Source organism: Peromyscus leucopus, chromosome 7, assembly GCF_004664715.2.
Source record: "Peromyscus leucopus breed LL Stock chromosome 7, UCI_PerLeu_2.1, whole genome shotgun sequence".
Taxonomy (NCBI): Eukaryota; Metazoa; Chordata; class Mammalia; order Rodentia; family Cricetidae; genus Peromyscus; species Peromyscus leucopus.
Genome location: NC_051069.1, coordinates 56,012,194 through 56,035,278, shown reverse-complemented (window position 1 = coordinate 56,035,278; position 23,085 = coordinate 56,012,194). Strand labels below are relative to the sequence as shown.

The 23,085-nt window shown below is 48.2% G+C and overlaps 1 protein-coding gene across 5 annotated transcripts in view; it reads right to left on the bottom strand.

The window, feature by feature from the left end:
• Amotl1 (angiomotin like 1) overlaps positions 1 to 23,085 on the bottom strand; it is a 128,277-nt gene that overhangs the window by 8,481 nt on the left and 96,711 nt on the right. For all 5 annotated transcript variants that reach the window (XM_037207757.1, XM_037207758.1, XM_037207759.1 and 2 more), the window contains 7 exons: positions 21,520 to 21,664; positions 20,555 to 20,644; positions 12,921 to 13,066; positions 9,274 to 9,423; positions 5,398 to 5,588; positions 1,466 to 1,591; positions 257 to 483 (listed from right to left, as the gene is read on the bottom strand). In XM_037207757.1, the coding sequence (XP_037063652.1) occupies positions 257 to 483; positions 1,466 to 1,591; positions 5,398 to 5,588; positions 9,274 to 9,423; positions 12,921 to 13,066; positions 20,555 to 20,644; positions 21,520 to 21,664 (1,075 nt within the window). The remainder of the gene's footprint in view (positions 1 to 256; positions 484 to 1,465; positions 1,592 to 5,397; positions 5,589 to 9,273; positions 9,424 to 12,920; positions 13,067 to 20,554; positions 20,645 to 21,519; positions 21,665 to 23,085) is intronic.

The window sequence follows — 23,085 nt, the reverse complement described above, 5'->3', positions numbered from 1 at the left end:
GTCGGGGGTCTGGAGAGATGGCTCAGAGGTTAAGAGCACTGGCTGCTCTTCCAGAGGTCCTGAGTTCAATTCCCAGCATCCACATGGTGGTTCACAACCATCTATAACGAGGGCTGGTGACCTCTTCTGGCATGCAGACGGAACACTGTATACATAATAAAGTATTTTTAAAAATTGAGATGAGGTGACATCCTGAGTCCTGGCAGTGAATGGGAGACCACCTGCCAGTGCCATGCTCTCTGGGTCCGCATCTCACCTATACTCCCCTTCCAGGTCTTCTCTTCCTTCTTCTCTTCCGCCAGCTGGCTGCTGGTAAGTGAAGTCTGGCGGGAATGTGTCCCGGTGGTTGCCGCAATGGACGGGACAGAGCGGGCGGGCCGCAGGCTGGAAGAGTCTGTCTTCCCAGTGTCCTTACGGGACCGCTGCTGAAGGACCTTTATCATGGCATCCTTCTCTATGATTTTGGCATGGAGGTTTTTAATACTGTAAAACCAAACCAAAGAAGAACAAAACTATGATTAAAATGCCATTTAGTTAGAAAACTCTGGAACACTTGTCTCAGGGATTTCCAGAGTAATTCTGACATACAGGGTTGGTGTACAGAAGCTGTCAATCAGCAGCAATCTGCAAGCTGCGCCCTCCACAGTAGATCAAAACAATGTACCTTTCCCAGTGCCGGAGACCGGAGGATTCCCGGGAGGGCTGTGAGAATGACTGTAGCTATTTGCTAGGGACTCCAAGGACTAAGCTGCTTGTGGGAAAGAGTTTAGGGGAAAGAATTGAGGGAGGAATACTGGGAGCACAGGCGCTCTGGCCCAAAGGTAAGCTGTAACTGCAGGGTAACTTCTACAGTGGAAAAAAGGAAGAAATGGCTAGGTTCTTGGAGGGAAGATGACTTCCCCACTGATGGCTGAAGACAAGCAGTAAGCCTTGAGTTCTTTTACTAACTCTGATAGATACTTGCTGAGCCTATTTCTGGCTCAGTCTGGAAGCCCTGTTTTCACTTCAGCACATGGAGACTCAGGACTGGGGTCCACAGGCGTTCCGATGACATAAAAACCCCCGCTGGAAATTGTGTGCCCATCAGAGGATCGCACACTGACTGTTTAAAACTCTTTGTCTTTGGTGGGAATAGTAATTCTGGCTGCAAATCTCTGGACCTCGGGGGTGAAATTTCCTTCTCATTCTCGGCTCACAGTATTGTGGAGGTTATAGAAACAAATGCCTGAACTAACAGGGACATACATTCTCCAGGTATAAATAGCTCGTCTTCACTTGTCTCCCTACAGACCCGTTGCATGGAGCCGCTTGCTTCTTCTCTCCAGGACAAGAGTCTTGGGGGTCCTTAGGCTCATGGCAGTTAGAACAGAGAACAGTGTGCCTGGGGGGCGGGGTAGGCTGGCAGGAGTGTACCAGCAGCATGTATCTCCACTTAGATCTGGTGGCCATACATGGCTGTCCTTACGTGTACTCCATGTCCTGACACCTCCTGTTGGCCTGCACCACCTCCTCTTCCTCCGGCCAGATGTGGGCCTCCAGGGAGCTCTCACCATAGCTGCCGTTCCTCGAGTGGTTGACGATGGTGCTGTCCCTGGGGAGACGAGACACACTTTGGCTCTAGCCTTCCCCTTGGTCCTCCGTGCAAACACACTCGGAATGGAGAGAGTGGGATTTACTTCCTAACGGATGTGTGCTTTGCATTCGAGAGGAAACCAACAGTCCTCTACCTCCGCTATCCCACCTTGGGGGTCAGTCTCGAAAGAGGCTGGAATGAGGAATGCTGTAAACATTTCAAAAAATGGGAGCGAAGGGCCACATGCTGGAAAGTGTCCCAGAAAAGCCCTCTGTCTGCCAGATTGTCCTAAATCTTGGCCCGATTTTCTTTCTAAACTTAAAGAATTAAGGCACTAAGGGCCAAGCTCACTGACCTTGATTACTGCAGCTCTAACCTCTCATCAAAGACACTGCTTTCCACAGCAGGCAGAGAGTGGTACATACATCCACAATGGGCTGAAGTACAGGGAGTAAGTGATTGACTGCAGAGAGCTCGTCTCCAGATGGGACACTAGAACACAAGCCCTACATCCAGGGAGCAGGGCTCATCATGGAAAGGGGGCAGAGACTGGAAGAGCGAGGGGACCCGGAGAACTGCTGAGAAATGGTGTCTTCTGGGCACGTCAGGGCAGTGGCACCCACGAACTCTCAGCAGCTATGGCTGCCTGCCCAGGTCCAGCATGAGACCATGCCAGGGACCATCCCAGCATGGATGAGGAAGAGTCCAGGACTGCTGAGAGAGTCCGTTTTCTTTAGAGACAAACGTCCTGCTAGCTTGTCTATGCCCCAGTGGTCAGCCCTGCACTACACGTGGGTACAGGCAACACTAATTGGACTCAGTAGGGGTGTGTGTGTGTGTGTGTGTGTGTGTGTGTGTGTGTGTGTGCGCGCGCGCGCACAGAAGAAGAGGACTTGAATTCCAGAGAGGCATATGGATAAGAGAGGGTTCTGCAAGAAGTTGGGTATGGTGAGGGATAGATAAGATTAAAAGTGTTATACTCAAGCCGGGAGTGTTAGTACATGCCTTTAATCCCAGCACAGAGAATCTCTGAGAGTTCCAGGCCAGCCTCATCTACACAGAGAGTTCCAGGACAGCCAGGGTTGATACAGAAAGAAACCTTGTCTTGAAAAACCAAAGCCAAAACCAAACAAACCAAAACAAAACAAAAAAAAGCATTATATCCATGTGAAATCATGTAAATAAATAAACAAAAGAGACACTATCTCAGGAAAACAATATTCAATAATGAAAATCCCTTGCTTCTATTATCAAGGCTGTTTGCTAAGCTCTGTTGATGTTATGAGGTGTGGAAGGGTGCCTGTAGATGTGGTCTGCTGACACATGGATACTGTCAGTACTGCAACTGCTGCTGGCCTTGAACTTACTCTACCCTCATCCTTGCTCAGTCTCCCAGTCACAGCTGAAGCTGGGCCTCGATGTGCTGTTATTTCCGTATTTTGCATGGGGGTTGGTAGGTACTCAACATACAGGCCTTTTACCCTCCTTAATGCCAGCCACCGATGAGCACGCACTTATTCATTCAGGGAACGGCAGCGCATGGTACATGTGGTGTCCGTTCTTACAGTGTGTTCAGACAGTGAAACTGGGATTGACTGACTTCTAGGACACTGTTAGTGATGGAAAGGGACCCAGGCCCAGAGACGAAGGACTGCAGAGCCCTTAACCATGCCCAGCATGGTTCCAAGTTCCATTTGTCTTTAGGAAGAAGGTCTCAGCAAAGATGCATCGTGATAAAACAAACACACGAAAGGGCAGGAGTGAGAACATGACCCAGCAAAGTAAACACTGTGGCTGTGAATACATCAGAAAAGCAAATCATGGAGAAAGCAGGCAGAACACTTTGAACTACTACACAGAATTATAAACACCCCAGGGTTCACAGAAACAGCTACACAGGGACTAGGGGCTAGAAACATTTCCTACCAAGTTACTTTGACAAAATTCTTGTGGCGCCAGAGGCAAATTTAAAAATTCATATTTATGCTACTGAGTGAGGCGGCAGGCACCTTAGTCAAACCCAGCATAGATAGCAAGTGTCCATAAACTCTGAACAAACACTACTTTGCTTTGAGATTTGTGAAGTTTTAAAACATTGCCCACACATTAAAACAAAACAAAACAAAAACAGAAACCTCCTCTCCAAAATTCTAGCCAATGCGGTCAAGGTGAATAAAGACCTGTGTAGGTCAACCGCCATTTTTATAAGGCCAGCTGTGTCTACTTGTAAAAGATTGTCCATCTCCCATGTGAGCTAGGCTTGTTGATAGTTCCTGGAAGAGGAGGGGGTGGGGAAGGTCATGAGACCTGCAACCAAAGAGCACGCTTCCTAAACCGTTGTCTGCAATTCTGCCCTGACTACACATGGCCCAAGGCCTTGGGAAGGGCTAGAGGATGGAGATCCTCTCCTGCTCTGTAAGTTCTCCAGGGTGGCCTTGGTGGAGGGCCATGGTTTGCCCATGGAACCTTCTGAGGAGGGCTAGATGCTGTTCACATTTCCCCCAGGGTAAGAATTTTAGCGCCAGGCAGCAAAACCAGTTGGTATATAAAAGACCATATTGTTTGTTTAAAAATCAGTGCTTTTAAATGTGACGTGCACACCTGACTGAAAAGTCAGGACTTAATGGCAGTAAACAGTCACTTTTGCCCATTTATCTGCAGCCAATCAGCATGGAGCCAGTACTCAAGATTTCAATCTTTCTCAAAATAGGTTGTATTGTCCTTTTCTCCTTGGAGGATCAGGAAAGCCATGTTGGAATGACCAAATTGTTTTTTGTTTGTTTGTTTGTCTTGTTTTTATAGGATTTATTTTGTTTTCATTTGTGTGTGTAAGTTCGCTTGCACATATGTACACACAGACACACAGTGTAGGGTGTCCACAGATGCCAAAAGAGGGTGCAGGATGCCCTGGAGCTGGAGTTTGGGCAGGTGGGAGCGGAACGCCATTCCATCTACTAGAACTTTTTTGTCTTCAAGTAGCGCTGCAGCTTTAGAATTTACCTTGGGTTGGGCAGACACCTCAGCGATTGCCATGCAGGCATGACCTGAGTATAAACCCCCAGAACCCATGTAGGTCTCAGGCTTGTACCATGTACCACATGTCTGTAACCCCAGCACCCCCACAGTAAGGTGAGAGTCAGAGACGGAAGGCTCCCTGAAAGCTCTTGAGCTAGCTAGACCGGTGTATTCCATGGGAAAGTGTGAAGAGATCCTGTGTCAATCAAGGCAGAAGCTGAGTACCAACGCTGTTCTCTGACATCCCCTCCTATGTGTTCCATGGCGTGTGTGTGCCCTCACTGACATACACACACATACAACTGCTTAAGAAGAATGGACATGAGTTAAGAAAGAGGATATAAACTAATAGTGTTTCTATTTTTAATTCTGTCATGGATTTTTTTTTTTTGGGTGTGGGTGGTGGATATGTATATAAAATATATTTGGTATTTTTAAGTATAAATCTAATATAAAGCCCCACAGCTTTCCGTCCATCCTGAAAACCAATTCTAATTATATAGCTGTTCACTGAGTTGTATGGACTTTGGGTCTGGTTAATTTTCCTGTGTGATGTTTTTAATTTGCAAGTTTTTTTTTTTAAATAATAAAGTTTATAAAATTTAAAAAAAAAAAAAAGGCAGACCCTGCTCCTTGCGATAGGCCTCCCTGGACCTCCTTGGGCCCCCTGAATTTTTTACTTGCTCTTGAGACAAAGTTTAGCTCTAACCCAGGCTGCCCTTGAACTCCTCATCCTTGTCCCCAGCCTCCTGAGTGCTCCGCCCCCAGCCCCCCCGTCTGCAGCCCTGAGCAGGGGGACCACCTCGCACCTCTCGGCTGTGGCAGCGGCAGCAGCACTCATGGCAAAGTGCCGGATGGTGCTTTCTTCCAGGTATTTCTGCTCCCACTTGGTCATGTCGGCCTCCAAGGCTAGGATCCGCTCCTCCTTCTCCCGTACAAGTTCCATGAGGGCGGGGGCATTATATTCCGGGAGACTGGCTGGCTGGCCATTTCCATGTTTCTGGAGAAGTAACAACAACATCATGATGCTCCAAATGGGCCACAAGGTGGATCGTACCAACCTGGCCTGCCACCACCTGAAGACGGACCCTGGGTTCTTCAGTCCTGCAGTGTCTACACATCAGCATCAGCCAGACCCATGCTCCCCCTCTCCAGCACGAACCACCTCAATTCAGGGGGTCCCTGTCCCATGCCACCTCCATGTCCCTCTATTTCAACCAATGCCCACATAGCTCTATAGAACACGTACTATTCCAGTTTTACACGGGGAGACTAAGGCCCTGAGAGAACATATTCATGATGTCCTTAGCTAATGCACAGCAGAGCTGGGGTTCAAGTCCAGCTCTGGCTCCACAGCTCAATGTAAACCATGCCATTAATATATACAAATTTGAGGACAAGACTTAGTCCTGGCCTCATAGCTCTTCCTCCAGATTCCAAGGAGTGGCTCCAGACTGCCTCCTCAGACATTAGAAGATGAAAACAGAAGGCACAGGAAGAACAGTGAGATGCCCAAACACGCAGGTTCTGGCTGCCAGACTGTCACCTGGGAAGGCATCAGGACCTGCCCTGCTGGAGGCCTGAGACATGGGGTGACACATGAGGAGGTGATCTTTAGGGCGGGGCGTGCCCATTCCTTTCTCAGAGAGAGGAAGTAAGGTGGTTGCTATCTGGACGTCTCTGGGACTGAGAAAGGTCACATTTTAGACTTCCTCCTTACCTCAGGTATACCTAACCCATCTTTCCCCCTTCCTCACTTCAATCCGACCCACTGTCATCTTGGGTAAGTGAACCTCAGAGAGAAAGAGCAGCAGGAATGTCCTGTGGTCTCATGCACCCTAGACAAGCATTCAACCACTGAGTCCCAGGCTGAGCCCTGTGCAGCTTCTCTCAAGGCCAGTTGTCAGAACAGGACAAGCCTAATGCGCTTCCCTCACTCTCAGGCAGATATTCTCTGCTGGGAGGAGGCGAGAGTCCTGCCCTGTGGATCTAATGCTGGAGCCCATGCGCCAGACCACTGAAGGATCCTTGGCTCTGGCCATCTCATGCCCCCACCCTTCTGGAAGCATTCAGGACACTTCAGAGGAACAAGTGGCCTCTGCTGAGGGGTGGAGACTCAGCTGTGCCCCGGTACCCGTGTTAAGACAGAGCTTCTGTGTGGCATGTTGACACTAAGTCACTCCACAGTAGGGTGGCCTGGTCTTGCCCTTCACAAGGTGTTAATGACTCTGAACTTGGTCACCCTATGACCTCAGCATGATTCCCAAAGGGACCAGACACAATCCTTGCTGCCACAAAGCATAAAAAGCAAGGAGTGGTATGGGCTGCTTCAGAAGTTGTTCCTAAGCTGCCCTGTGGGCACCAGGAAGGGGCAGGCACTTGTGGGGCTATGGCCGGGTGACTAGGGATAGGTGGGGGTCAGAGGCTTTGGGCTAGCCTTTTGCAGACAGGCTGAGCTTCCTTGTTCCAGAGGTGACTCCGAGTCGCACTGGAGGACATGGGTGGAACTGCTCCTGCCTGTCCCTGGGCTTCACACCTTAGGTGTGAACTGGTGCCCTTTATAACATCTGCCCCATGAATGATTCAAAAAAACAAAAAACAAAAAAAAAAAACCCCAAGATTTATTTGGACATTTCTGCAAGGCCATTTTAACCATTTCTCATAAAACAATGTATGCTCACTAGCAAAATCAGAAATGAAAAAGTATAAAGGAAACGACAACAAAAACCCAATGCTTATCTTTTGGGTGAACAGGCAAAAGGGCTATAGTTAAAATCTGCAGGACACAGGGCAACACTAATTACTTGTACAGCGATGCTGAGCACCAAGCTCTGCTCAGCTCTGGGGAGCGCCTTGCTCATCCTGGTCTCATGTCAGCCACATGCATGCAGATTCGCTATTAGCTCGCCAAGACCCCAGGTGCAGGCTGGGTGCTCTCCCCAGAGAGCCTCAGTCCTGATACTGCTGTCCTCTACAGCTGAGTCTGGTCTCACAGCACCCAGAGTGAAAGATCCACAGATGGGCCATCTACCCACAGGGCTGGAAGCACATTAAATGGAAAAGAACATTCCTTCTGGTTCCAACTGAGCTCCCTTTGTCAGCCAGAGATCGCAAGGTCTACCATCTGTGTAGCAGCCTTGCCCTCAGTGGGAAGATGGAGGGCTCAGCAGCCGAGCAACAGAAAATGGTTGATGGAGAACAGGCTGACCTGGGCCATAGTGAGCGCCCGGTATAAACACCGGGAGCCCTTTCCTTACAAACCAGAACCTGCCGTGGAGACAAGACGGGGAGGCCAGGGACGAGTTCTCCATTTTCTAGAAAACGCTGGCAGCACTGTGCTCCTCGGCCAAAGGCACACTTCCAGAGGGGACTGCACGGACCTGCCATGCTCTGTAGCTAAGCTGACCTGAAGACGTACTTTCAAGTGCAGCTGCAACTTCTCCGCCCTATCCAGTAGATAATTCCACGGAGCCTGCCTTGCATATATCCCAGAAAGCTGCAGAGAGAGCTCCTCCACCTCCCTAGAAAGCCAGGTGTCTTAGTTAGGGTTTCTACCGCTGCAATGAAACACTCGACCAAAAAGCAAGTTGGGGAGGAAAGGTTTTTGTGTGTGTGTGTGTGTGTGTGTGTGTGTTTGCTTACACTTCCATATTGCGGTTCATTATCAGAGGAAGTCAGGGCAGAACCTGGAGGCAGGAGCTGATGCAGAGGCCATGGAGGGGAGCTGCTTGCTGGCTTGCTTCCCCTGGCCCGCTCAGCCTGCTTTCTTAGAGAACCCAGGACCACCTGCCCAGGGATGGCACCTCCCACTATGGGCTGGGCCCTCCCTCAATCATCCCTAAATGAGAAAATGCCTCACAGCTGGATCTCAAGGAGGCATTTCCCCAGCTGAGGCTCCTTCCTCTCTGAGGACTCCAGCTTGGGGGAAGTTGACACAAACCCAGCCAGTTCACCGGGCAAGCGCCAGCACATCTGAGGCAGGAGCCTCCGGCTCACCCAAACTGGCATTTCCTGCAGGAATTCTCTTTGCTGAGACATGTATGGACCCCGGGTTGGCATGTTCCTCTCTGGGCTTCCTCACCGCTGAGCTCCATGACCAGTGGTCAGCAGCAGAGCAGACACAGGAAGAGCTGGAGTTTCTGGCCAGTCTTACTGCAGGGGACCCTGAGTTCCTTCCTCAACTGAACTCAGTGCTCAGTGTGACTCCTGTTCCCCTTCCCTGCAGCTCCTCCTCGGCTTCCCAGTATCACCACCAGAGACTCTGGGGAAGCCCCTGGCTTTACCACTAGCCCTGTGAGGGCTCTTCTCTGACCCACCACAGGCTCCCTAACGTGAACTTCTTCCCAGGCGCTGGCTCTCCACTGGCTACAGGAAAAGGCCACTCTCCACATCTGGCCAATTGCCTCCTATGGTTGGGCATCACCTCATCAAAAGCCCCCTCACAGAGTCGCACCCAGTGGCCCTGACCTTTACATGTCCTCGTCGGCCTCTGTATTCTTGTCCTGCATGCCCATCAAATCAACGTCCGCTGTGTAAGGTCAACTAAAGTGCATTCCCACACTTCTACCCTCAAGTCAGAGACTTCAGTCCCTCTGGAGGCCACATCGGTGCACGGAGTCCTCTGGATGGCCCCCAGGGGGCGTACAGGTCTGATTCACCGGCCCCTCAGCCAGCCTGTCCCTCACCTGCTGCGTCCTCAGAGCATCCAGCTCCCTCTCCAGCCAGGTCCGCAGCCTGCGTTCCATCTGCTCTCGCTTCTCACATGCAGACTGCAGCTGGGTCAGGGCCTGCTGCAGCTTCTCAACCTTCTCCACATAGGCTTGCTTCTCTCGTAACTGAGGGGAGACAGTGAAAAGTGGACACCAGTGAGTGCTGCAGCTGGGCCGGAAGACAGCTGGAGCCCCCAGGCAAACTGCAGGCGTGTGCACCACCCCACTCCATCTCTCGGGAGCCCGTGGCAGGTACAGCAAGATGGCCAGGAGGTCAGGGATGGAAGGCCCCTTGGGGTGCCTGCTTTGGGCCTTGTGAACAGCTCTGTAGTCTCTCTCATTACTTGTTTTTAATCATAGCACCTGCAGCCATTGGAAATGAGACCAATAAAAAGGTTTTAATGTATAGAAATGCTTAGTCTCTAAAGTTAAATAAAAAATCATAAACCAGAAGTTATTTACGTTATCACAAACTGTATCTGTCTACCTATATATAGATCTGTGAAAAAAAAGCCTGGAAAGATCCTTAAAGTATTTGACATGTTTATCTGTATGGTAGAAAGGCCATTTATGCAAGAACAGTAAGAAATTCATTATTTTCTAATTTTTCTCTAATAAATAAATATTTATATAATTAATACATGACAAATATAATTAATGAAACAATACAACATGCAATAATATATATATATACATATGATTTGTATATATGCATACACACATATTGTATATTTGCTAGTGAATAGAGAAGTGTCTTGCTTCAGCAGCTTATGGAGTAACTTTCTCCTCTGCAGCTGAATAGCTTCCTACAGGGACAGGAAGAGCACAGTGAACACCTGAGGCAATGACTGAGGAAGCAGAAACAAATGTCAACTGATTACATAAACATAACACAGGTATGGATTTAGTGTCATGGCCCACAGTGCCAACCCTAACCCTCAGGACTTGGCACTCTGTCTGCTCTGGGAGCCTGGCTCACATTCACAAATCCAGGTGTTTTCTAGCTTCCTGGGAATCAACTCGGGCCAAGAAGTCATGCCAGAACATTTACTGGATCGGGCGCTCTGCAAGAAGAGAGCGACGCTGTTTTCCTGTCTCTGAGTGACTCAGCCCTGCGCTGAGGCATAATCACACAGGCAGGCTGCATCATGCCGGCCGGCGGGCCTGGCAGCCTGCTGCTGCGGGAGGCCTCTGGCTGTGCAGCCGCTCTGCCCTGAGCCATGCCTGCTTCTGCTCAGCCCTGTCAGAGCCACTGGAACAATACAGAGCCCTTCCGACTGTGCCAGGAGGGGACAGCTACCACCGACTTCAGGGCAATTTTCTTTCATGGTGCTTTTGATTGTTTACTTTAGCGGGTTTCTGAGAGTCTGCTAGGCAGGTTCCTGGGTTTAGCGGCCTCGCTGGAGCAAATGCCTCGGGTGTGCCATCATACATACTTACTTATTGAGTATACAGCCATCATGAGACTCGTTTGTCTTAGTGTCTGTTGGACAGTGAGCAGTGTGTCTCCAATACCAGGCACAGACCAGCACCCATCAGGCACTCAATGTGTAACGTTAAGTGAGAGAGTACCCCTGAGCATCTGCAGGACCCTTGAACGTGTGGATCTGTCCCTACATCTGTTTCAGCCTTAAGGCTGGCGAGGAGTATTTCCCAATGAGGATGATTTATGACAGCCATTCTACTTGCTGGAATTTTCAGAGCAATCCTGCATTAGGCACTATGCTTTGTAAGCTGTATCTCATTTAATCCTCCAGGACAATAAGAAGCAGCGTTCTATCCGGCCTCCACTTGGGGCTGAGGAGGCTAAAAAGGCAAACAAGCCAAATGACTTGGTCATAGTCACATAGCAGGTATGTCTGGGAGCTTGTGGGCTCCACTTTTAGCAGCCTGGCTCTGCACCCCTCTTCTAACAGCCATGGTAAAATAGACCTGAATGAGTAGTGGGTGTAAGACACAAGGGTGGATCATAACCTTCCAAAGAAACCTGTATAAAAATAGGCCAAGACCTGAGCCACTTTGGAGGGACTTCCTGAGCTGTTTTAGAGGGGCTTCATTCCTCCAAACACAGACATGTAAAAGTGAGGCCAAGAAAAGACCATGACAGTGCTTGGGAATCAGTGACAGGGCCATGACAGTGATCAGTCCCATCTTCAACAGCCCATAAATGGCTTTCACTTCTAGAAGGAATATGAAAACTAAATGAAAGGGCTGACAAGATGGCTCAGTGGTGCTTGCTGTACAAGTCTGCCAACCTGAGTTCAAGCCCTGGAACCCACAAGTTGGGGGAGAGGACCGACTCCATGAACTTGTCCTTTGAGCTCCATATGCATGCTATGACATGTGTCTTCCTCCACACGCATGCGATGGCATTGTCCTCCACACACCATGCACACACCATAATAACACATTTAAAAAGGGAGTTGCCGGGCGGTGGTGGCGCACGCCTTTAATCCCAGCACTCGGGAGGCAGAGGCAGGAGGATCTCTGTGAGTTCGAGGCCAGCCTGGGCTACCGAGTGAGTTCCAAGAAAGGCACAAAGCTACACAGAGAAACCCTGTCTCGAAAAACCAAAAAATAAATAAATAAATAAATAAATAAAAATAAAAATAAAAAAATATAATAAAATAAAAAGGGAGCAATAAAAGAGTTTACAAAACAGAATTTCCCTTAACTCCATGCATGGAGATGAGGCCTCAAGAATGATTTCACTGAGGCCAACAATACAGGGGTCCAAGCCTCCCTTGCTCAGAGTAGACCTCCTGTCAACAAGGTCAAAGGGCATTTTCTATGATGACAAGGTAGAGCTTGGCTGCCACTCAGGATTCTCCTGCTGATATTATATTAAAACTTGAGCTTTTACACAGGACTTATAGGGTTAATGAACCCAAGAGGCATAGCCCTAGCTGCTTTCTATGCCAAGCTCCAAGCTCAGTATTGGCATGCTCTCTTGCTGTCCTCCAGACTTCCTGGCATCTCCTTGCCAAGATGATTTCTGCTTAGGATGCCCCATCACAGAGGTGCCAGCCACCTCTGCAGGGAGCCACAAGGGGACATGCAACCCTGTAGATAACATCTCTCCTCCTCCTGTCTCAGCTTACAGCCCACAGTCCCTAGCTTGAACCCTGCACATGATTCTTCTGATTCCTCTCTTGGGGTAAAAGGGACAGTCAATGGAACGAACAAGCTAAGCTAAAGAGTTGGAGTCATCACAAGCTGCTAACCCTGGGTTCGGGTGTGCGGCATGGCATGGCCAACCTAGACAGAGAAGGGGTCAGCGGAGCACCTGCCCAACGCCACCCAACCAACCCTTTGCCTTAGAACTGGGAGCACAAAGACCCAGCCACAGCCACTCCTTCTGCAGAAGGCAGTCTCCTCTTACAGGCACTAATGGCTTCTGGTCATGTCCATCATTTGAAGCCCTGGGCACTTGCCTACCAACAGGGCAGCAGTAACTCACTGCCATTTGCATGTTTTTTATTTCCAGTCCTGTGGGCTCTTGGACCATGTCTCTCATGATTCTGCCTGGCTCCATGATGGGTAAACCTTCTATTCATTTGCATCTGGATGGTTTCCCACAACTCTCCCGTCTCTCCTCTGCCCCCTCCCCATGCTGGTCTCACCTCTTCCTCCAGCTTGATCACTCTGGCCTGGGCATTGCTCAAAGCCTGGTCCAGGATCTCAATATGCCTCCGATGGTCCTCGCTTGCGTTCCGCACTGCTGCCAACTCCATTTCCAACTTTTCCTTTTCCTTCAAGAATTCTTTGTCTGGAAGGGAAAAAACGCAGAACAAGCTCCATCAGAAAGTGCTCAGCCTCAGGCTCACTGCCAGGCCACATCTGGCAAGGACTGGAAATAAAAAACATGCAAATGGCAGTGAGTTTCTGTTGCTGCTGCTTGGCAGGCAGTAATGGAGGGCGAGTGCAGTGAGGACTTCCGCAAACCTACCCTTAACTTTACTCGGGACGTGCTTCCAGTGATGAGGTGCTGGACCGCAGCCCAGTGGGGCAGCATGTTCTAAGCATGCACAAGGTCCTAGCTTTGATCCCAGCGTAGCAAGAAGGAAGAGGCAGGTAGACACAGGAGCCAACAGCCCCCAGTTCCCCGGACTCACTTCTCTGCGGACTGACTGTGACACTCCCAATTACTCCTGCGATCCCACCACATGCTTCCAACCTCCCTTGCTGCATCTTTCAAGCCTCAGGTCAAAGGGCAGGCACCACTCGCAATAATATTAAAATTCCCACCCACAGGACAGTAAACCAAGGTCTCTAGAGAGGGGTTCTTTCACTATAGCATGAAGAGGAGAAAGCTCTGGCCTCTAGCCTGACCCCCTTCTCCTATGCAGGGCCCCAAATTTCCCCCTAGATCTGTCAAGAGGGGATAGGAAATTCAGATTTAGGAAAACCATTAAACGAAAGATGATGATCACATGTCTTTGCAAGTGGGAGCTGTGACCTAGTCACCTTCCTCCACCTTTCTGATCAGCCTTCCAATGAACAGGAAAGACCACAGTCACGAGGCAATTGTTTCTTATGGAAAATATGTTTCTTGCTAAAAAAAGCAGTATTTTTTTTTTCATTTTAAAAATACATTCTCTAGATATGCATTCTACAGTATGAAAATGCTAGAAAGAATTTAACATGTGAGAATCAAGGAGCCAGGCTGGATGGTGCAGGCCTATAATCCCAGATATTCAGAAAGCTGAGGCAGGAGGATGACAAGTTCAAGGCCTGGCAGGGTCACAGTGACTTCAAAGCTAGCCTGGGCGACTTAAGTGAAAGCCTGCCTCAAAAGAAAAATCAAAGAAGGCCTGAGGTATGGCTCAGTGGTTGGATCACTTGCCTAAGGATGTGCATGCCTAGATTCCATCTCCATTATAAGCAAAAAAAGAGTAAGGGGTTGTTTAAACTATTAAATCCTACAAAAGATTCCTATGCAGCCACTCATACTGTAAAAAACCATCATGGTTGATGAGTTTTCTGGTTAGTTTCATCAAATTTACACAAGCTAGGGACATCTGGGAAGAGGGAACTTTGGTGGAGAAAATGCCTCCATGAGACTGGCCTGTAAGCAAGTCTGTGGAACATTTTCTTAATTAATGATTGAGGTGGGAGGGCCCAGCCCACTGTGGGCAGTGCCACCCCTGGGCAGGTGGTCCCATGTTGTATAAGAAAGCAAACTGAGCAAGCCATGGGGAGCAAGCCTGTAAGCAGCACTCCTCCATGGCCTCTGCTTCAGTTCCTGCCTCCAGGTTCCTGCCTGGAGTTCCTGCCCTGGCTTCCCTGATGATTGTAATCTGTAAGCTAAATTAACCCTTTCTTTCCCCAAGGTACTGCTGGTTCTGGTGTTTATCACAGCAACAGAAAGCAAATGAGAAGGCCTGATAAAAGGTAGTTAGCAAAACCATATACACAACATTCATATTTATAGAACAGAAACACATAACTCCGACAGCAGCTTCAGCAAGATTTGGTTCTCTGTATTGCGCCACCTGTCGACTGTTACCAGCCACACACACTGGAAGCTAAGCCAGCATGCTGCAGTGGGTGCATTCATTCATCAAACATTTCCCTCCACGGGCGATCACTCACAGATCTAAACAAGCAGCCCTCGAGCTCCGAGGTCCACCACCTTGAGCTGAGAAGAAACTGAAAGAGTGTTTCCCCAAAGTGGCAGAAAAGGTGGGTTTGGACATAGGGCATGATGACTCAAGTGGCTGAAGCTACCCTTGTTAGTCACCAGTCACCAGGGAAAGTCACGGGGAACACAGGAACTGAGCACACTGTGGGTAAGGAGAGGAGGACCGGGAGCAAAGGCCTGTGTCCAGGCCCACTGCCCACTGAGGCAGAGCAGGAACCCAAGTGCCTGGCACCCACTGGGGTGTCCTTCTCACTTAACTGAGCAAGTTTGTCATTGGGTCCCAAGGGTGGGATGCTTCAGGGAGACAGACACCCACTGCTCAGCTGGGGACAGGGTGTACTTCCTAGAAAGGAGCTCAGTGACTTAGGTCACCAAAACCCACTCCCAGAGCAGAGCTAAACTTTGGGTTTCTTCTGTCCCACTGCAGTGACCAAACACCATCCTCCTTATAACTTCTGCAGTGACCCAACACCATCCTCCTTATAACTTCTGAACCCCCCCCCCCCCCCCCCCCCCCCCCCCCCCCCCCCCGCCATCATCTAGGTAGCTCTCTGAACAGGTACTTTTTGCCGTCTTTTCCTTTGTAAGCAAGAAGAAGACCAGTGGTGGATGCACGTTTGCTTTTAATAGTAAAGACCAGATTTTGTGAACTTAAAAAAATCGTTTGCCTCTCCAGCATTCTCTGGTTCCATTGAGATATAGCTGTGGGCTCTCACTGTAATTCATGAATTTAAAAACAGTTCCAAAATCTAATGGAAAAGAACAGGATACAGAGTTTCTCTCCCCATATTCTGATTTATGTCATTGGCAGGGGTGGGGTACATTTGCTTTAACAGACATTTTGAGAAAACTGGTTTTTAAAGACTCTAAATTCTGTTCTGGTCTATATTTTTTACTGGGAGCATCTGAAGAGGACGCTTTGTTCTCACTGGACCTGAGTGGGAGATCAATGAAGTGAGAGCGTGGCATGTAAATTCTACCAGAACCCACTTGGGAGGCTCTCAGTCTCTCTCTGTTCCCTCAGGACATCAAGACTTCCAATATATGAACCTTGTGCTCACGCCCCAGGATGCATCTCAGGGTAAACTGTAAAACTGTCAGAGTCCCAAGCACTAAGAGTTGACCTTGGGGAAAAGAGGGAAGATAAGGAAAAGCAAACCCCAATTCTAGCCTTGGCTTTGCCATTAAACATTCGCAAGGGCTCAGCAAAGCACTCCAGCTGCTGTGTGTTACAGGCATTCTCTCTCCTTCCCGTTTCTTTTCTTCTTCTTTTCTTCTTCTTCTTTTCTTCTTCTTTTCTTCTTCTTCTTCTTCTTCTTCTTCTTCTTCTTCTTCTTCTTCTTCTTCTTCTTCTTCTTCTTCTTCTTCTTCTTCGTGTGTGTGTGTGTGTGTGTGTGTGTGTGTGTGTGTGTCCCTTTGTACTTATAGGTTTTGCATCAGGGTGAACACCAAGCAAAAAAGCAAAGCTACTTCCTACATACCTTCTCTTTCCCTCTCTTTTGCATCAGCCAAGGTGGCTGTCAACTCCACACCCCAGCCCTTATCCATGTATCCATGTGTCATTACTAATGTTAGACTGTCTTGCCCTTCTCTGAACCAAATGCTAGAGTTCCAAAGGACTAGTTTGAAAAGGATGCTGCCCCTTGAATGAGTGATATTGGAATTATGATGACTAGGGTTTAATGGACCTTTGTTCTAACACTAGGGTTTCTGGAAGAATATCATGTAACAGAACATGTTAATAACAAGGCAGAGATATGGTCCTTCATACTTGTAATTCTGTATCCACATGCTGAATGAAAGCCTGGTGGAGCGAATCTCCCACACAACATCCTGCACATCTCTGCATATTTCCTTACAGCTGTTTCCAAGGCTACAGGTGCAAGGGGGAGACTCCGTAGCTCAGCTCTAACTCATCATCTGACCCAAACTTGTACTTCCTGCATCTTATTAGTAAGGGTTTGAACAGGAGTTGAAAACTGGACACTTGGTTGTGCTATCTGCAGACACTGTGAAACTTTCAGAAGATGGGACCTTACTGGAGAAAGTAAGTCACTCAGGAGTGGGCCTTGAGGTTTATATCCACTTCCTGTCCTCTCCCTGTTTCCTGATTGTCTCCTCCATGCAACCATCCACTCCATGTTCTTGCCACCACGCCCTATTGGCCATAATGCACTTTATCCTCTCATACCTGGACCAAAAATAAACCTCTCTCTCTTCCTATAAATTGTTTTTGTCAGGTGTCTGGCCACATCAATGGGAAAAGTAACTAATGACATCATCTGTCTGGTTGTTTGGTCATATCTGCTCCATACTGCCATTACCCAATTGGCCACCAATCCCTAGTCATGTATCATTTGCTTCTCTGGCCCCAGTCTCCATTACTGACTGCTGTTGTCTCGGTAGAGGACACTAAAGTGCCCCTATATTAAAGTGTCTATTCTCTCTGGTTAAGGTTAAGTCCCTCCTCTTTTGTTATCTACTCTGCCTACCTAGCTGGCCTTCAAAACATTACACATCAACAGTGGAATCACACTCATCTTTTAAGAAGACGCTGTTGAACAGTGTTTTGAATTTAGATTTATGTCTAACATGGCCTAAAACTAAAAAGAAGTTGAAACATGACATAAAATCTGGAAGGTGTTAAGTGCAGTTACTTGAAAATCTGTAAGATAACGAACATCACAATCAGTCACCACCTACTGTAAGGAGAAGCTTCTCTGATGAGTATTGAGTGATGCCCTGGTCTATGGATACAAGAGTATGCCATTAGCCTTTTTTTTTTTTTTTTTTTTTTTGCATTTTTCTTCTAGCAGAATAATGTAGCATGCTCTCTCCTAGGTCCCACATGTTCTTGGCCTAATTAACAGTGTGAGGCATGGATCACATCTTGTGGGTGGGCCTGAAATCTAATGTTTGAGAGTGGTTGGTTGCCCCACAATGTTTCTGCCACTACTGCATCTGTGGACTTATTTTGACAGGCAGGTTGGTATTGTAGCTTGCTGGTTCCCAGCTAGGTGAGACTGAGATTATCTTGACTCCAGTAGCATGCTGTATTAGGTACTTTGATATTGCTGTGATAAAACACCACAACCAAGCCAACTTATAGGAGAGTTTATATGGTTCCAGAGGGTTAAGAGTCCGTCATGGCAGGAACTATGGCAGCAGGAAGTAGGCATGTCAGCAGGAACAGCTGAGCACTCACATCTCAAACTGTAAGCAGGAAGTTAAGCCAATCCAAAAAGGTGAAAGTCTTTAAACTCTCAAAGCCTGCTTCTAGTGCCATACTTTCTCCAACAAGGCCACACATCTCCTAAGTTTCCCAAATAGCACCATTAGCTGGGGACCAAGTACTTAAATTCCTGAGACTGGGGACATGTCATTCAAGCCACCATACATGCATGGCACTCTCCAGCACTAGGAATGCTTGCAAGTACAAATACCTGGGAATGTCTGCACTGTAACTCAGGGATGTGCTAATTTTCTCAGTATTCAAAAGGTTCTCAGGGTTCACTAAGGAAAAAGTCCTATGTAAATATGGAATAACATCCTGGGTCCATCCCTTAGCCACACCAGAAGAGCACAACATTTTGAATCCTGGAACACCGAGCAAAGGGGGAAGATGTGCTGTGAAGATTACTTGTGGGTCGACTAGTTAAGGAGCACATTGCCAAGACTGTCTGAAATGCCCTGCCTAGACTCAACCTAACACATCAACCTTGGGATACCTCTAAGCAGTTGACAAATGCCTGTGGCCTCTTTGTCTATGCCTTTGAAGGCCAGCAAGGCATGTTTGTGCAGAACAAATCATCCCCTATAAATCCAGGAGGGCCTCAATGCCTGATTGCTGATATTTCAGCTTTGAGCCAGAGGCGAAAGTCTTCAGGAATGTGAGCTCACCAACACCAGACCCTATCATTCCATCAGCATCAGCCTTGGCTAGGAGACCTAAGGAATGCTCATTTCATGACATGACCTACATGATAGACTTACACCCCGACAGAACACAACCAGCCGTATCTCCCTCTGTCAAGACTCACAGTCATCCAAAATGAAGGTGTCAATACCGTCCACGCAAATAGCACAGAGGCCCTGGGTTTCTATGGCTGAGATGAAACACTATGACCAAAAGCAAGTTGGGGAGGAAGAGTTTATTTGGCTTACACTCCCATAAGACGCTTTCAGTCAGGTGTTTGTCACGGCCACAGAAGACGAGCTAATACACAGACAGGTTCAATATTACTGAGCTGAGGCCTGTCAGCCCGGCTTCTCCCCTGACTGACTGAGGAGACTCTCATCTGAGGACGGCAGGTCACAGGCTAAATTAACTCACAATCCATCACTGAAGGAAGTCAGGGCAGGAACTCGAACCTGGAGGCAGGAGCTGATGCAGAGACCTGGGAGGGGTGCTGCTTTCTGGCTTGCTTACTCTGGCTTGCTCAGCCTGCTTTCTTATAGAACCCAGGACCCCAGCCCAGGGGGAGCACCACATACCACAATGAGCTAGGCCCTTCCACATCAACCACTAATTAAGAAAATGCCCTACAGGCTTGTCTACAGATCTCATGGTGGCATTTTCTTAGTTGAAGTTCCCGCCTCTCCAATGATGCTAGTTTGTGTCAAGCTGACATAAAACCAGTCAGCACAACTTTCCAACATAAGCTCAGATGAGACAGCAAATATATGCCATCAATATGAACTGACACCTTCTTTCCATAAAGCAAGAGTTAAAGGTCAAAGAGTCACAGCTGTTTCTGTGACTCCAGAGCACACGGCAATCATCTACTGCAAGACTGCAAAGGATGTGAGGCAGAGGCCTGCTTGGCCAGTGAGCCCTTGCCAAAGAGGGAATTTAAATAAAGGCGGAGCTTGAAACTGGATCCAATCATGCGTCAGTTTGGGAGCTGGAAAGGAAGTTAGGCCAAATTACCGAAAATCACAAAATTCAGCGAATTATTTCTCAGTCTTAGGAATTTAGGGCTTGACAAACCCCATCAGGATACAATTATGGGAAGACTGATGGTTACTTCTTGACTATGGTAATTTTTGTTGTTTTGGGTTGTCTTTAAGCTGTGAGCACTTCCTCATGATGTTGCTAAGAATTATGACACACACCAGAATACAATTTTCTAAACAGCTTTAAAAAAAAAAAATGACAGTTGCAGTTTTACATTTCTGGCTCATGCAATGAGTTTGCAGAAATTCAAACCTTGGCTGATGGTTTTTCCAAATCCATCTGATGCTATCATTTGCCTCTGGCACAATTAATAAAATATGTTCCCAATAAATCTGGAGGCTTACAAAGACACTGTCCCTACTCCTAAATGAAATGGACTCAGAGGCTTCCGGGACACTAAGGCCGGGGGATGAGTAGTGCGGTGATTCACATGGAGTGTGTACAGGACGCAGCAGCCTGGACCCCTGGCCTGTCCAGAGCACCCCCGAGGGGTGGTGACACTAACAGTGCCTGTCCTTTCCTGGAGCAAAGGTCATGACTTATTCGAAACAGTGAGTCCAGGAAGAAAAGAGCACAAAACCTACTGGAAGCTAGTGTGACCCTTGCCTCAGTCCCCTGTATTCTAAAAAATGAAACCTGCAGACACACAGACTCACTCTGGGACATGTAATGGTCCTCTGCAGCTTTGTCCTCATGTCCATCATAGTCTCTGCTGGACAGCTGCCTGTTGGCTGTCTCCAGTCGATCTACAAAGGAGAAATGAGCCCAAGTCACCACACCACGGAGAAATACGGTCCGCACCAAGAGCTGCGTATGAAGAGAGATGATCACGCAGGGCACAGATGGAGCGGTTTGGGGGTATTCGCCAAGCTGTCATAAGAAAAACCTTGTGGGGCTGGGAATGGGCTCAGTAAAGTTCATTCTCACAGCATAATGACTTGAGTTTGATCCTAGCACTCAGGTAAAGGCTGCATCTGTCATCCAGCTCTGGGAAGTGGAGACAGGAGGACCCCCAGGACCTGATGGTCAGCCAGCCTAGTGATATCAGCCAGCGCCTGGCTCAGCAAGAGACCTAGTTTCAAAAAAGAAAAGCAGGGTGAGGCTGGCCAAGTAGCCCAGCAGGTAAATAGGCTAACCATGAAGGCCAGACTGCTTGAGTTCAATTCCCAGACCCACAACAAAGCCAGATGTGGTGGTTTGCATCTATAACCCCAGTCCTCTTGTGGAGAGACAAGAGAATCACCTACAAGTTCATCAGTCAAGTAGCCTGGAGCATGAACTATGGCAGAAACAGCAAGAGAGACCATACCTCAACGAGGTAGAGAAAACCAACACTCAAAAGTTCTCCTCTGGAGTAAACACACACACACACACACACACACACACACACACACACACACACAAAGAGACACACAGACACAAATACACACACACATACACATATACACACAGAGAAAGGGACACACAGACACACATACACACATACTCACACACAGAGAGAGACACACAGAGAGCCACACACACTCACACACACACACAAACACGTAACAAAATTAAAAATAAGGTGGAGAATGGCCATGGAAGACCCCTGACAGTGACAGCGTAAAAGACCAGGTCGCACCTCGGAGATCTCTGTTGAAGTCATGAAGTCTCCGGATCTCGCCTTCTAGCTTGTTTCTCATGGCCTTGTCCAGAGACTCACGCTTGGTAGTGGACTTGACCAGGCTCTCGTAGGCTTCCGAAATCCTCTGTAGCTCTTTTTCAAACTGTAAGAAAGACCTCGCATCAAAGTGGCATTTGTGACAGGGTGTCTGTAACGCTGGCTGCACAGCACCCTGAGTATGAGGCTGCATCTTCCCGGATGCCTTTCTGGGTCTCCAGTTTCCCATCTACTCCAGTTTGCTCCTCCTCCTGCCCTGTAAGAGCTTCCGTGACCCTGCAGAGACAGTCTCTCAAATCGGGCCATGCTGTCTTAACATCACCCAGTAAAGTCTCCCAGGACTGACAGGAGTCAGGGGTGCATCTAAGTATAACCGAAACATCCCTCTAAAAAGATTTATTTGCTTATTATTTGTGTGTGTGTGTGTGTGTGTGTGTGTGTGTGTGTGTGTATCCAAGGAGTCCAGAAGAGGGTGTTGGGTCCCCTGGAGCTGAAGTTCCAAGAAGATGTGACCACCCAAAACAGGGACTGAGAACTCAGGTCCTCTGTGAGAGCACTCTTAACCACCGAGCCATCTCTCCAGCCCCTAAATATCTTATTTTTGTATTATCATTTATAATGATTAATGAAGTTCCAATTTCACATAAGGAAAATATTAAAGTGAGGGAAAACTCAAGAATTCCGACTAAAACTCAGACTTCCAAACTCTAAACACACTGTCCTTTCCAGAGACCCTGCTCCTGTCTCCACGCCAGGCTGGGCTCATTACAGACCGTTGCCTGTGGAACAGCTCTATGGAGAATGAACGCACTTGAACCTAACTGTAAACAGATGTGCAATAGAAAACCTCTACATATGAAGGACTGTGAGGGATGGGATTGAAACTGCAGGTGTGAGCTCATTTGTTCATATCTTACCACGAATCCATGCAGCCTTTAACCTACTGTGAAGACAGATCCAGCAAGGCTGGCACTGTCACAATGGGAGCCCAAGTGGAAACTCACAACTTCTAGCAGTGTTGTGTAGCGCAGGCCAGATGACAGCCAGGACATGGGATGAGTCTAGACGCCCATCCAACAAGCAAATGGGTAAAGAAAATGTGATTTAATATAGTGCAGCTTTAGTCAGCTATGGAGCATGAAATGTGAAGAGCTGTGTGGGGGAGAAAGGGACTCATCGGAGGGGACAAGACTTTGCAATGGGGGTAAAAGGATTGTAAGCAAGTGTCAAGGTGTGTGAAAATGTTAGGGTGGGACCCACTAGTTTGTAAGCCAACCGACAAAAGTTGTTTAGATGAACGGAATTAAAAAAAAGAACCGAAAGAGACGCGCACACGTGGAACTCGGGTGACTGCTGAAGGCAGAGCCTTAAGCTCTGGGGTAGAAAAGCCCTTGTGGCATCACCCTGGTCACCAGAAGGTCAGAGCCATGTTTTCAGTCCCTCCATGGAGCAGACATGTCATCTAAGGGGGGTGGAGCTGAGAGAGCAAGCTTCCTTTGGGACCACGATCCTCCCTTCGGCCTCCTT